Genomic DNA, 15,781 nt, shown 5'->3' on the forward strand with positions numbered 1-15,781 from the left:
AACACACACAAAAGCAAAGTATAAAACCCCCCACGTTTCCATCTTCCAGTTTCAACAATTATCACACACAGCCAATCTTGTTTAATCCAAACTCCCCTGCACCATACCCTTCCCTTCCTCCCTTCACTGAAGTTTTCTGAAGCAATTCCCAGGCATCATGTCATTTCATTCAGACAGTCCAACAGTCCCCTAAAAGATGAGGATTCCCCTTTACATATAAAACAAAACATAACTACAATACCACTATCACATCTAAAATAATGCAGTAATATTAATTTCCTAATATCAAACACTCAGATAGTATTCAAATTTCCCCAATTGTGTCTCTCTCTCTCTTTTTTAAGCCTTTGGGTTATCTGTATTTTTTTCTTACATATCCTCTATTGGAGTGGTTTTCAAAATGTGGCCCATAGACCCTGTGGATCCCTAAGATTATTTAAGGGATTTGCAAAGTCAAAATTATTTTCATCATAATATTAAGGCACTATTTGTCTTTTAAACTGTGTTGATATTGCACTGATGGTGCAGAAGCAATGGTGGGAAAACTGCCGGTGCCTTAGTAGGAATCAAGACAATAAACCAAGCTGTGCTGGTCATCATCGTATTCTTCACCAACAAAGGCTTACACAAAGAAGCAGCTTTTGTTTCTTCACTCAAGAATGTCCTTGGGCCAGCCCCGTGGCTTGGCGGTTAAGTGCACGCGCTCCGCTGCTGGCGGCCCAGGTTCGGATCCCGGGCGTGCACCGACGCACCGCTTCTCCAGCTATGCTGAGGCCGTGTCCCACATGCAGCAACTAGAAGGATGTGCAGCTGTGACATGCAACTATCTACGGGGGCTTTGGGGGAAAAAATTAAATAAATAAAAATTATATAAAAAAAAAAGAATGTCCTCAATGAAGCAGTAAAAATTATTAATTGTATTAAATTTTGATCCTTGAGTACATGTCCTTTTAATACTCTGTGAAGAAACAGGGAACACGTACACAGCACTTCTGCTGCAGACTGGAGATGAAGGTTGTCTCGAGGCAAAACACATGTGTGAGTATTTGAGTTGTAAGCTGAACTAGCCACCTTTTTTCATGGAACATCATTTTTACTTGAAAGAATGACTGACAGTCAAACTATGGTTATTTAGATTTAGGTATTCTCAGGCATTTTCATAAAAATAAGTGAAGTGAGCCTGTCATTTTGAGGAAAACAATGGATGATTGCTGCCACTGTTGCCAATGATAAAAGCTGAGCTTCAAGCAAAAATCAGAATTTTAGAAAACTTTTATCTGCCACCATGAGCTTGACAGCTTCCAAATACCTTTGTGATGAGATTGGTGGTGATATTGATGAATGCGGCTTTTTGATTGTGTAGTGAAATGTGGAAGATATGTGTAACCCAGGCAGTGAACCAACAATTTCCAAATGACCAATACATCGTGTTACAAAACCACGCACGGGTGAAAGCTTCATTCTAAGTGCAAGCTGGATCATGGATTTTAGTGTAACAGAGCAGGAAAAGTTCAGATTCCATACTGCCATTACTATGGATATGATCTGATTTTAGATTCTATACTGCTATTAATCTTTAGGAAGGCACCACTTAATGATGGTGTACCATCAACAACAAATATCTACAATTATCTAGAAAGACTATTAAAATACTTCTCTCTTTTCCAACTAAGTATCTATGACACCTGATCTTTTTCATATACTTAAACCAAAACAACATAAACACACCGGGCTGACTATATAAAGGAGACATGAGAATCCAGCTATTTTCTATTAAGTTAGACACTAAAGAGATTTGTAAAAATATGAAACAATATTAAGTTTCTCAATAATTTATTTTTGTTTTGGAAAATATAATTATTTTTCACAAGAATGTTATTTATGTTAACATGTAATAGGTTTACTACTGTTATTTTAAAATGAATTAATATTTTAAAATTCTCTTTTAATTTTTAATACAGTGAATAGATAGATATAACCCATATAAACAAAAGCTGTTGGAGATTCTCAATAATTTTTAAGAGTGTAAAGGAGTCTTGAGACCAAAAAGTTAGAAAATTGCTGCCCTACTGGAATTGACACTAACTCACAACTATACTTTAAGGTTAATAATAAATCTTCACCCAAAGAAAATTAGTGGCTCCAGTTTGATATATCTGATTAGTATAGATTTATTGACACTCACTTTAAATCTTCTCATTACTTTCAATCATAACCAACCCAACTAGCAAAACCATGCTTTCTATTCTCAGGAGACCATTTTAATAGATTAGTGAAGGCTGCAGCTATGATAATAGAGTGGCATGGCAACACCGCAGATCCTAGCTTGACACAGGACTTCCTCATCCACAGACTAGTCTTCCTGGACTAACACAGCATTCTTTTTCCTCATAAGCTCTTTCTTTTCTTTATTTTCTGAAAGATAACACATTTATTAACGTTTTTTTTTTTGATGAGGAAGATTGGCCCTGAGTTAACATCTGTTGCCAATCTTCCTCTCTTTGCTTGAAGAATATTGCCCCAGAGCTAACATCTGTGCCAATCTTCCTCTATTTTGCATGTGGGACACCGTCCCAGCATGGCTTGGTGAGCAGCGTGTAGGCCCACGCCCAGGAGCCCAACCTGCAAACCCTGGGCCGCCAAAGCGGAGTGCACAAACTTAACCACTACGCCACTGGGCCAGCCCCTAATTAACACTTCTTTAATCTTTTCTCTTACATTTTCTGGCTGTATACTCTTTAATTATCTTTTTACATGACAATAATTTTGTATTTTCTTGACATTAAAAAAATTATGTATATTTTGGGGCCGGCCCGGTGGCGCAAGCAAGTTAAGTGCGCGCGCTCAGCTGCGGCGGCCCGGGGTTCGCTGGTTCGGATGCCAGGCGCGCACCGACGCACCGCTTGTTAAGCTATGCTGTGGCAGCGCCCCATATAAAGTAGAAGAAGATGGGCACAATGTTAGCCCAGGGCCAGTCTGCCTCAGCAAAAAAGAGGAGGATTGGCATCAGATGTTAGCTCAGTGCTGGTCTTCCTCACACACACACAAAAAATTATGTATGTTTTGTCTCCTCTTTGCTCTCAAGTGAACTTTATCAGATAGTAATCAAGCCACTCTCACTTTCTATTGATTAGTGTTTGAATCATACACCTTTTCCAGCCTTTTACCTTTATTTTTAACAGCTTTATTGAGATATAATTCACATCAACACACAACTCACCTATGAGGTATACAATTCAGTGATTATCTGAAGATTCACAGATATCTGCAACTGTCACAGCACAGCCAATTTTATTTTATTTTATTTTATTTTATTTTTGTGAGGAAGACCAGCCCTGAGCTAACATCCACGCTAATCCTCCTCTTTTTGCTGAGGAAGACCGGCCCTGAGCTAACATCTATTGCCAATCCTCCTCCTTTTTTTTTTTCCCCCAAAGCCCCAGTAGATAGTTGCATGTCATAGTTGCACATCCTTCCAGCTGCTGTATGTGGGACGCGGCCCCAGCATGGCCGGAGAAGCGGTGCGTCAGTGCGCGCCTGGGATCCGAACCCGGGCCGCCAGTAGCGGAGCGCGCGCACTTAACCGCTAAGCCACAGGGCCGGCCCATCACAGCCAATTTTAGAACATTTTCACCATCTCAAAAAGAAATCCCATAACCTTTAACTATCACCCTCCTGCCCTCCATCTCTGCTCCAGTCCTGGGCAACTGCTAATCTACTTTCTGTGTCTAACACATTTCCCTATTCTGGACATTTCAGATGAACAGAATCATCTAACACGTGGTCTTTTGTGACTGGCTTCCACTTAGCATAGTGTTTTAAAGGTTCATTCATGTGGCAGCACGTATCAGTACTTAATTCCTTTTTATTGGCAAGTAACAGTCCATGGTATGAAAAAGCCACATTCTGTTTATCCGTTCAACAGCTGATGGACATCTGGGTTATTTCCACTCTTTTGTATTACGAATAATGCTATAAACATTTGTTTTAAGTTTTTGTATGGACATGTGTTTTCATTTCCCTTGGGAATATATCTAGAAGTGGAACCGCTGGGTCATATGATAACTCTATATTTAATTGTTTGAGGTAATGTCAGACTGTTTTCCACATTGTCTGCACCATTTCACAATCCCAGCAGGTATGAGGGTTCCAATTTCTCCACATTCTCACCAACAATTATCATCTGACTTTTTGATTCTATCCATCCTAGCGGGTGTAAAGTAGTATCTCATGTGGTTTTGATTTGCATTTTTCTAACGATTAATGACATCGAGCATCTTTTCATGTGCTTATTAGCCATTTGTATACCTTCCTTAGAGAAATGTCTATTCAGATCTTTTGCCATTTTTACATTGGATTATTTGCTTTTATTGTTAACAGTTCTTTATATATGCTGGATACTCTACACCCTTATCAGATATATGACTTGCTAATATCTTCTCCCATTCTGGGGGCTGTATTTTCACTTTCTTGATAGTGTTCTTTGAGTTTAACAGCATTAACTTTGGTGAAGAACAGTTTATCTACTTTTTCTTTTGCTGCTGTGCTTTTGGTGTCACATTTAAAAAACCACTGCCGGATCCAAAGTCATGCAGCTTTAAATCTATATTTTCTTCTAAGAGCTTTATAGTTTCAGCTCTTACATTTAGGTCTTTTATTCATTTCGAGTTAATTTTTCTATCTGGTGTAGGGTGGAGGACCCATGAGCTCTCTAAAGCCTATTAATTCTTTTTTTTTTTTTTTTATGTCTCTGCCTGAATGACATTTTTTTTTTAAATTTTATTTATTTATTTATTTTTCCCCCCAAAGCCCCAGTAGATAGTTGTATGTCACAGCTGCACATCCTTCTAGTTGCTGTATGTGGGACGCGGCCTCAGCATGGCCGGAGAAGAGGTGCGTTGGTGTGCGCCTGGGATCCGAACCCGGGCCGCCAGCAGCAGAGTGCGTGCACTTAACCGCTAAGCCACGGGGCCGGCCCAAGCCTATTAATTCTTTACATTGTTCTCGGTTAGTGACAATTTATCCCAATTAAGGACAAGAAAATGAAAAGAGGAAGTAAAAGGCCCTAAGTTTCTAAAATGAGTCATGAACCAGGAGGAAATTACTTTTAAATGCCTGTCTTTTAGGATCTTTTTTTTTTTTTTTGTGAGGAAGACTGTCCCTGAGCTAACATCTGTGCCAATCTCCCCCCACTTTGCACGTGGGATGTCGACGCAGCATGGCTTAATGAGTGGTGCATAGGTCTGCACCCAGGATCCGAACCTGTGAACCCTGGGCCGTTAAAGCAGAGGACACAAACTTAACCACTACCCCACTGGGCCGGCCCCCACAGGCTAGGCTAACTCTTTTTATTTTTTTTTGTGAGGAAGATCAGCCCTGTGCTAACATCTGCCAATCCTCCTCTTTTTTTTTTTTTGCTGAGGAAGACAGGCCCTGGGCTAACATCCGTGCCCATCTTCCTCCACTTTATATAGGACACCACTACAGCATGGTTTGCCAAGCGGTGCGTCAGTGCATGCCCGGGATCCGAACCTGCGAACCCCGGGCCGCCGCAGTGGAGCATGTGCACTTAATCGTTTGCACCACCCGGCTGGCCCTAGGCTAACTCTTTTTAGATTTTTCTTTTTTTTTTAATGTTTTGTTTATTGCAGTAACATTGGTTTATGACATTAAAAATTTCAGGTGTACATCACTGTACTTCTATTTCTGCATAGATTACATCATGTTCACCACCAAAATACTAATTACAACCCATCACCACACACATGTACCGAATTATCCCTTTCACCCTCCTCCCTCCCCCCTCCCCCTCTGGTAACCACCTATCCAATCTCTGTCCCTATGTGTTTGTTTATTGTTGTTATTATCTACTACTTAATGAAGGAAATCATACAGTATTTGACCTTCTCCCTCTGACTTATTTCACTTTGCATTCTACCCTCAATGTCCATCCATGTTGTCACAAATGGCTGGATTTCATCGTTTCTTATGGCTGAGTAGTATTCCATTGTGTATATATACCACAGCTTCTTTATCCATTCGTCCCTTGATGGGCACTTAGGTTGCTTCCAAGTCTTATTTTATTTACTTACTTACTTACTTTATTTATTTATTTATTTTTGTGAGGAGGATCAGCCCTGAGCTAACATCCGTGCTAATCCTCCTCTTTTTGCTGAGGAAGACCGGCTCTGACCTAACATCTATTGCCAATCCTCCTCCTTTTTTTTTCCCCAAAGTCCCAGTAGATAGTTGTATGTCATAGTTGCACATCCTTCTAGTTGCTGTATGTGGGTCATGGCTTCAGCATGGCGGAAGAAGCGGTGCATCAGTGTGCGCCCGGGATCCGAACCTGGGCCGCCAGTAGCGGAGCGTGCGCACTTAACCACTAAGCCACAGGGCCGTCCCTAGGCTAACTCTTAATGACACTTCTTTCCTATAGGCCCTAGGGCCTGGGGGGAAAATATCAACATTACTAATTGACTTTTTAAGGAGTAAGAGTTATTTTTTTTTAAAGGTGCACTTGACTTACTAAGATTTAGAACAAGCTTTGGCTACTCTATTATTTGCAAATATATCTTAAGTGAATCCTGATTTCTAAGACAAAGCAAGACAAGGAGGCCCTTTAACCATTCAGGAATTGGTATCCAACTCAGTTTGATAAAACAAGACCAAATTCCTTATAAATATTTTGAGTGATCACCCTTAAAATGAACATTAAAAACTGGTGTTGCTTCATCCATAAAATGATTAAGAATTATCTCTAATCTTTCTGAGGTTCCCTAAAAGGCATAGATACCAGAGAACACAGCTTTTATAGCGGTGAGTGTAGAAAAAGTAAATTCAAAACACAGCAATAATGAGACAGTGGTCTCATTTTTGTACAAACAAAGGCCTCAACATTATCATCATCTCACACACACACACACACACACAGACACACACACACACTGAAATGAGGTCAAGATATCTACCCTGAATAGCGTCCAAAAACAGACATTTTGCAGAAGAGACAAATGTTATGCAAATCTACAAGCTAGAAGTGAATATCCTTATTACATTCAGGATTCACCATGGTTTCAGGAAATGTCAAATGCCAGGGCACACGGGAGGGTACTCACAGGAGAGAGTTTCTGGATAAGGTCGTGGGCAACATGGATAAGGTTCTTGTCTTCATGGAGACATTTCTGAAATTTTTTGCTCTCCTCGTCTTCCAGAAGATCAAAATCAATGGCAGCATCCAGTAAGGCCTGAATTAACCCCTTCCAAGACTTCAGGGCTGGAACCTGAGGTGCAACCGCAGCGCTAATGCCTGTTCCAATCACCAGCACAAGCTCCCGAGGCTTCTTAGCTTTTAAGCTTGGAAGCAGCTTCCTGAAAAAGTCAAACAAACGAGAGGATTAGGAACATCCAACAGATACGAGGCACATGGAAAGGCCGTCACGGTTTCCAGCTATAACTTTTATAGTTGCAAAGATGACAAGTACCAGTTCCTGACACCTCTCCAAAGTGGCTTAAGCAAAAAGACCAGAATAACGTGCCAGTGCTTGCTGAAAAACAAAATAATAAACCTACTTCAGGAATCCTAAAAAGCAAGCTTAAAATCAGTTTTTTCCTTCATCGTCCTCTCAGACTAAGGAGACCCACCAATATTAGGAAAAGGTCCAATTATATTACAGCTCAGCTGAGTTCTGCTAACTAAATTATATTTTCAAAAAACACGCTTGATTTGGATCCCAGAGAGAAAAGAAACCCATATAAATTAAATTCGTATTGTTCAGAAATGTAGAACAGGAGATGAAAGAAAGCCAATAAAAAATTTAAGCCCAAATTTCATGAACATTATTAAGATAAAATTTGAGCATGACTAAAATGGAGAATGAGATAGTCAAATATGGGAACAAATTTGCCTTCAGTTTTGTTCTAGATATCCTCAAGCCAAAAAAAAAAAAGTGGCCAACAGAATTCTGAAAACACAGGAGCCTCACACATCTAAATAAACAAAGAAATAACTATTCAACAGATACGACAAAAAGTGAGAAACACTCCTCTCTTCCAACGATAAGCAGAGAGTTCCATCCTGACGCAGCTATGTGAGACAGCATGGGTACAAGGTTCTGCGTTTTGGTTCTCTATCCCACTTCATTCCAGAAACTATATTAAAATCTGTTTGAAATATATTTATTCACTTGAATTTTTGCTGATGGCATGTTTTTTCCAAGAAATGGCTTTTCTCAAACTTTTTCCAAATAATAAAATGAAAAGAAAAAGGATCTGCATTTTGGCATACCTAATGCAAGAAAGGAACAGTACTTTTAGCCTTGGGAAACCTGGTTTTGGGGAAACAGCCTCTACAACTGCCTTCCCTATAGCCAACTCCTACATGCAGTCATTCAACAAATACAAAAACCTATGAAGTACCAGACACTATGGTAGGCACTAGTGATGTATCTATGGACAAAACAGAGTCCCTGGTCACAAAAGTTTAGTCTGCTGGAAAAGACTGATAATAGACATTAGAAGCAAATGATGAAAAATGAGTTTCAGTTCCAGGGAATCAAGACAGTGAAGCATACACAAATATATACTCACAGGAAATTTCTAGAAGGAGTCACAAGAACTGTAAATAGTGGCTAACTCTAGGGATTGGGGAAAATAAGGATTTTTACTTTTCATTTGATTATGCTGTACTATTTGAATTTTTTACCTCATCATTATAGATCTGAGGTATAATTTTCCCTAATTTAAGACTTCCAGTTAAAAAGAAACTGTATTTCATTTCTGGTTCTTCCTAAAACCACTAAACAATAGCAAAGTAATTTTTTTAGAAGACATAAATTCATAAAGAGTAGAAAAGGAAAAGATGACAGCAGACAACAAAATTTTAGAAGTTGTAAAGTAATAAGTGATTCCCTCTGTGGAATCCTGGGAACATTCAGGTACATCTGAAGGTGAGGTGCAGGGGGACCAAAATCAGAGAAGTCATTGCCAGGCTGTGTTAGCAGCAGTTAGAACTCTAAGCCTGGAGGCTTGCCTTCCAGAGAAGTTGAACCAAAAGATTCTGTATTTGACAACACTGTGCACAGCTCGGGGAGGGGGATTAAGTAAAAATCTGTATATGAAATATAAGATTCTCCCCTGCCCCCTTCTCCCACAGGAAGACTCCCAGACACTGGCAGTCAACCATATACCTGTACCCCATCCCCCAACCAGTCAGGATATGGGAGGATTTCTCTTTGGGGAAAATGGCCAGCATGAGAGAAAAGACCTACAGATTCCAATGGGTGGGAGTTCGTCAACTGTAGGACCTGGCCCATGCTGGATACCCAGAGTGAAGCCCATCCACCACCAAACCCCTGATGCACAGTCTCCAATTGGCTTTTTTTTTTTGTGAGGAAGATCAGCCCTGAGCTAACATCTGTGCTAATCCTCCTCTTTTTTTGCTGAGGAAGACTGGCTCTGAGCTAACATCTATTGCCCATCCTCCTCCTTTTTTTCTTCCCCAAAGCCCCAGTAGATAGTTGTATGTCATAGTTGCACATCCTTCTAGTTGCAGTATGTGGGATGCGGCCTCAGCATGGCCGGAGAAGCGGTGCGTTGGTGCGCACCCGGGATCCAAAACCGGGCCGCCAGTAGCAGAGCGCGCCCACCTAACCGCTAAGCCACGGCGCCGGCCCTCCAATTGGCTTTTTAGTGTTTTCTCTTAAATATGAACAGACAAACAAGGGTCACCTTACATTTGAACAAAGCCCCCACCATGAGAGTTACACCAAAACAAACTAGCAAATAGAAAGGAACTTGGAGGAAATGAGACAATACAGGCAAGAGAAGAAAAATTGAAAAGAAAACAATGACATCCTCACATAGATTTTTAAAAATGGCATCTATGAAACATGAACAGAATGCTATAAGAAAGGGATGGGCAAACAAAAAGAGTCCTTGGAAATTAAAAATATAACAGAAATAAAAAATTCATAAGGTTGGAAGATTGAGAAAATCTCTGAGAAAGTAGAATGACAAAAATAAAAGTGATAGAAAAATATAAGAAAAATATAAGAAAATATAAGAAAATTATAAGAGACTTAATCCAAAAGGTCCAACATCTGAATACCAAGAGTTCTATAATGAAAGAATACAGAAAACACTGTAAAGGAAATTATCAAATAAGTAACACAGGAAAATTTCTCCCAAGTGAAACTATGAGTAGCCACCTTGAAAGAGTCACCCAATATTCAGACCCATAGGAAGATATACCATCGTAAAATTTCAGGTTACTGAGAATAAAATAACCACCCTTACAAGCTTCTAGTGAGAAAAGAAGAAGAGGTCATATAATACAAAGGACTAGGGATCAGAATAGAGTGGCTGTTTTGGCAGGAACATTTAGATGTTAGCAGAGACTAAGCAATGACTTCATAACTCAAAGGAAAATGGTTTCCTAACTAAAATTGTACACTTAGCCCAATCATCAAATAAATGTAAGAGTATAATAAAGACGTTTTCAAATGTCTCCAAAAATTCTTCTCCTGTGGATCCTTACTAAGGAAGCTACTAAGGATATTTTTCAGCAGAATGAAGCTACTGAGGATATTTTTCAGCAAAACAAAAAGGAAGACGTGATCCAGGAAACAGGGGATTGATGTACAAGGAGAGATGTACAAGGAATCCTCACGGGGATGGGAAATGGTAAAATGGCAAATATCAGCAACGCAGCAGCGGGCCTAGAGAACCACCGTCGGGAGTGGAGTACAGTCCGGGGGAAGAATCCAGGAAACAAATTAAACTAGTAAAGAACTGCTGTGTGTCAGCATTCTAGGAGATTTACTCTTCTGTCACAGAGTTCGAGGATAAATTAGGTACACAGATAACAAGGCAAACAAAAAAAAAAAAAATAAGACAATCTTTAATAACTTGGAGAAAAAAATGGACAAGAAATGTAATCATGAGGCTCAGCTATGAACACTACTTATACAGTCATATACTATGAATATTAAAAAAACGATTTAACCAAAAATTGTAATATAAAACACACTGGGGGTTGTAGGGAGAGTATATGATGTGTGTGTGGGGGGCAATACGGGAGGAGGATCCATGAGAACAAGCCTAATCCATATCTTTAATACCTGGAAACAGATAAAACCCAAAACTAAAAAATAGCAGTATACATATGGTATTTAAAAATATGGATGTAAACAGTAGAAAAAACAAATAAAAAAGTTGAAAGCGATTGTCTCTGAGGAGACACCCCAAGGCATTATGAGTCTTGAAGTACTGACTTTGAAAATTATGTACATTTATGACCTTCACAAAAAATAAAAATTAAATCCAAAATAAAAATAATTTACTTTTATATGAAGGTCAACATTAATTAGTGAAAACTACCAGGACATAGGGCAAGTTCATTATTTTTCATTATCTACCATTAACGGTAATCTACTATGTTACTCAGATTCCTTTCCCTTGTTTACCTGGGCTTTTTGGTGGGGGGTGCGCCATCACTGAAGAATCCAAAAATCTTGTTTATATCGGAGGCCTGGCTCCCTGTAGAAGCCATCCAGTTTCTAAAATAGATTAAACACCATGGACCACAATTAGATCTGTAAAGTATACCATTCAAAGCACACACATTAAGCAGTTTCAATAAGCTGCACACAGTAACAGTGTTTTAGAGGTATCCTCTGCTTAACAGAAATTCATTAATTAATGTGTCCCAAACTTAAGGAATTAAACTCATGTAAAAGAAAGTAATCTCAAAGTTATGACTTTGGTGCTCCATACTGTCATCTTACTTTTGCTCCTGAAGGCTCCCTCCTACCCCCCTACCACCAAAAAAACCCAAAAACCAATGTCAATTCATGTCAATTATTGGCCATCACTTTGTAGAGCCTAAGAAATTCCTGTTATTCTCCCAGGAGGCAGGCTTGGGAAAGACTCAGGAGATGAAAACAACCCATGGATAAGTGTGCTAATAACCTCCAATTATCCACTTACCGTCAGCTAAAGAAATCACTGGGTGAAGAACAGGACAATCAATACTAATTTGCTGATTGCTGATTGTTAGACATTCCTTGTTGCTGGACAACTGTGTCCTCACAGGCAGTGAGGCGTGTCTCTCTAGCTAAACACAGAATGGACTGAGACACTGAGATCAATGGGAAAGACATTATCAAGCAAAGATGTATGAAAAATGACCAATTATGATCAGATGATGGGCTACTAGCAAAAGTAAAAGAATGACCATGGATTAGATTGAGAACAACAAAAGACCCCAAAGAGCCAAATAAATCCTGAGAAAAAAAGAACAAAGCTGAAGGTATCACATCCCTGATTTCAAAATATACTACAAAACTACAGTAACCAAAACAGCATGGTACTGGCACAAAAACAGACACAAGATCAATGGAACAGAATTGAGAGCCCAGAAATAAACCCACACATCTATGGACAGCTAATTTTTGACAAGGGAGCCAAGAACATACAATGGAGAAAGGAAAGTCTCTTCAAAAAATGGTGTTAGGAAAACTGGACAGCCACATGCAAAAGAATGAAAGTAGACCATTATCTTACACCATACACAAAAATAACTCACAATGGATTAAAGCCTTGAATGTAAGACCTGAAACCATGAAACTTCTAGAAGAAAACATAGGCAGTAAGCTCTTCGACATTGATCTTAGCAGCATATTTTCAAGCATCACGTCTGACTGGGCAAGAGAAACAAAAGAAAAAATATACAAATGGGACTACATCAAACTAAAAAGCTTCTGCACAGCAAAGGAAACCATCAACAAAACGAAAAGACAACCTAACAATTGGGAGAAGGTATTTGCCCACCATACATCTGACAAGGGGTTAATCTCTAAAATATATAAAGAACTCATGCATCTCAACAACAAAAACCTAACAACCCAATTAAAAAATGGGCAAAAGACCTGAACAGACATTTCTCCAAAGAAGATATACAGATGGCCAACAGGCACATGAAAAGATGTTCAACATTACTAATTATCAGGGAAATGCAAATCAAAACTACAATGAGATACCACCTCACGTCCATCAGAATGGCTATAATTAACAACACAGGAAACAACAAGTACTGCAGAGAATGTGGAGAGATGGGAACTCTCATACACTGCTGGTGGGAGTGTAAACTGGTGCAGCCACTATGGAAAACAGTATGGAGATTCCTCAAAAAATTAAGAATAGAACTACCATACGATCCAGCTATTCCATTGCTGGGTATTTATACAAAGAACATGAAAACACCAATGCGTAAAGATACATGCACCCCTGTGTTCAATGCAGCATTATTCACAATAGCCACGACTTGGAAGCAACCTCGGTGCCCATCAAGGGACGAATGGATAAAGAAGATGTGGTGTATATATATACACAATGGAATACTACTCAGCCAGCAAAAAGATGGAATCTGGCCATTTGTGGCAACATGGATGAACCTTGAGGGTATTATGCTAAGCAAAATAAGTCAGAGGGAGAAAGTCAAATACTGTATGATCACACTCATAACAACAACAAACACATAGAGACAGAAATTGGATTGGTGGGTACCAGAGGGGAAGGGGGCTGGGAGGAGGGTGAAAGGGGTGATTAGGCACATGTGTGTGGTCATGGATTGTAATTAGTCTTTGGGTGGTGAATATGATGTAATCTACACAGAAATCGAAATATAATGATGTACACCTGAAATTTATATAATGTTCTAAACCAGTTACCGCAATTAAAAAAAACTGTAATGAGAAGTTTTAATTGCTCAAAATTTTAGTGAACTTGCTAAATCTAAAAACCATTAATTCTAAAATAGCAATGTTTTAAAAAGTGTGTACACACACACGATACAGAAGACAATACATATTACCAGAGTTTTGGGTGTTTTATTATCTTTCATTGTCAATATTTAGAAAGAACTGAATTACTAATGATTATTTGAAGTTTATTGTTTTATTAGAAAGTTTTTTTTTCTTTTTTTTTTGCTGAGGAAGATTCGCCCTGAGCTAACATCTGTGCCCATCTTCCTCTATTGTGTATGTGGGTTGCCACCACAGCATGGCCATTGACAACTGGTGTAGGTCTGCACCCAGGAACCAAACCCTGGTTGCCGAAGCGGAGCACACCGAACTTAACCACTAGGCCACAGAGTCGGCCCTGAAAGATTTTTCTTTATTAAAATATTTTTTAAAGTTTGCTGAATTACTTTTTCTGGTAAATAGAAGGCTTGGTTCCTCACGCCGTATCCCATCACACACAATGGAATTCCTCTTTCATGTCATAGTCATTAGGAAACGAGGAATCACAAACTCACAGAAGTGAGAGTTAGGAAGTAGATCATCTTTCTACTCAAATTTTTGACTCTGTTGGTGAGAAAGCTGGGGCTCAGAGAAGACAGATGAATTACTTAACTCAGTAAATCTTGCCTTCACTTAATAATTATCTGAGATGCTTGTTAAAAGTATATGTTCTTAAAGATAAACTCTATTAATTAATTTAAAAGACAGTGTATGTGCCTGGGCTCTAATCCCAAATTACTGAACCAGAATCTCCAGAATCTTCAGGGGATTCTTATGATGAGGCAAATAAGAAACACCTAAATGAAATGCAAACAATTTTTCTATAATCCAACTATTTTGGTAAATGCAGGACGCACACCAGGCACACCATATGCCATTCTCCCTTCCTGTAAGTGCACACATTACTGATCACCATCTAACAGCCTCCCAGTTTGCTAATGCCAATAGGCAGGATTAATCGCCAATAAAATATTCCCGTGAAGTCCTAATTTATGTGAAGTTGTGTCCTACTCTAAAGTCGAGTCTATGCTCTAGACTGGAGAAGCAGTGGTCAAAGAGCGGGTACTTCCACCACATACAGGACAAGCCATTAGTTTGGGGACATTTTTTAAAAGTACACAATGAAAAGTGTATATGCTTATGTTCCTTCCTTAAAAATGGTTCCATAAATCCACCATCTTACACCCATGTAATCCACAAATTACACCCATGTAAAAAATATGGATATCTCTGCATATTGAGAAAGATAAAAGTAAAGTACAGAGAAAAGTAATTCAATGTTTATTAAGTTTTGAAGACAGACACATTCAGAATTCAATGCTCAATTCGGCTACTAAACCAGAGTTTTAACAAACTCTCATACAGTACTTATCACATGCCAAACACTACTGACAAATATTAACTCACATAATCCTCATAACCATATAGAGTACTACTATTATCCTATTTTAGTGATGAGAAAACTGAGGCACAGACAGGCTGGGGGCCATAACTCAAACCAAGGCGCCTGCCTCCCAAGTCCATGCTCTTAACCACACTATTACAACCTAAAAACGTTCTCTAAGTAGTAGCTTCTCAACTTTTTGTTTTTAATTTGCAGTCCAAAACTATCAAAAAAAAAAAAGAAGCTCCCACATTCTAGAAAGCAGATTTATTTGAAATAATTCTGTGATGCTTAGTAGATGTTGTATGACTAGGCACTCTGCTGATGGAACGGCAGTCAACTAAATTCAGAAGCCGAATAAAACGTGTTCTGGTGACAAGCATGACTTGTACTTCCCACCATCACTAATCACCAGAACCCTAGATCAGACCCGTCATTTTCTCCTGGAAAATACACAAGGTCATTTTCGCTGCATTCTATTTCTGACAGATGGCCAATTCTTGGTGTCTACACCTGAATACTAAGCTTTTTTAATTTTTTTCTTTACAGAGTCAACTGTTCTGAAGGTCTATTCCATCTACATAATTTTAGAGAA

General features: G+C 39.0%; 1 protein-coding gene across 3 annotated transcripts in view; it reads right to left on the reverse strand.

The window, feature by feature from the left end:
- FAM118B (family with sequence similarity 118 member B) overlaps window positions 1–15,781 on the reverse strand; it is a 45,788-nt gene that overhangs the window by 13,009 nt on the left and 16,998 nt on the right. For all 3 annotated transcript variants that reach the window (XM_058544851.1, XM_058544852.1, XM_058544850.1), the window contains 2 exons: window positions 11,466–11,558; window positions 7,119–7,371 (listed from right to left, as the gene is read on the reverse strand). In XM_058544851.1, the coding sequence (XP_058400834.1) occupies window positions 7,119–7,371; window positions 11,466–11,551 (339 nt within the window). In that variant the 5' untranslated portion in view covers window positions 11,552–11,558. Of the gene's footprint in view, window positions 1–7,118; window positions 7,372–11,465; window positions 11,559–15,781 lie in introns of those variants that run through there.

This window comes from Diceros bicornis, chromosome 7 (assembly GCF_020826845.1).
Source record: "Diceros bicornis minor isolate mBicDic1 chromosome 7, mDicBic1.mat.cur, whole genome shotgun sequence".
Classification (NCBI taxonomy): Eukaryota; Metazoa; Chordata; class Mammalia; order Perissodactyla; family Rhinocerotidae; genus Diceros; species Diceros bicornis.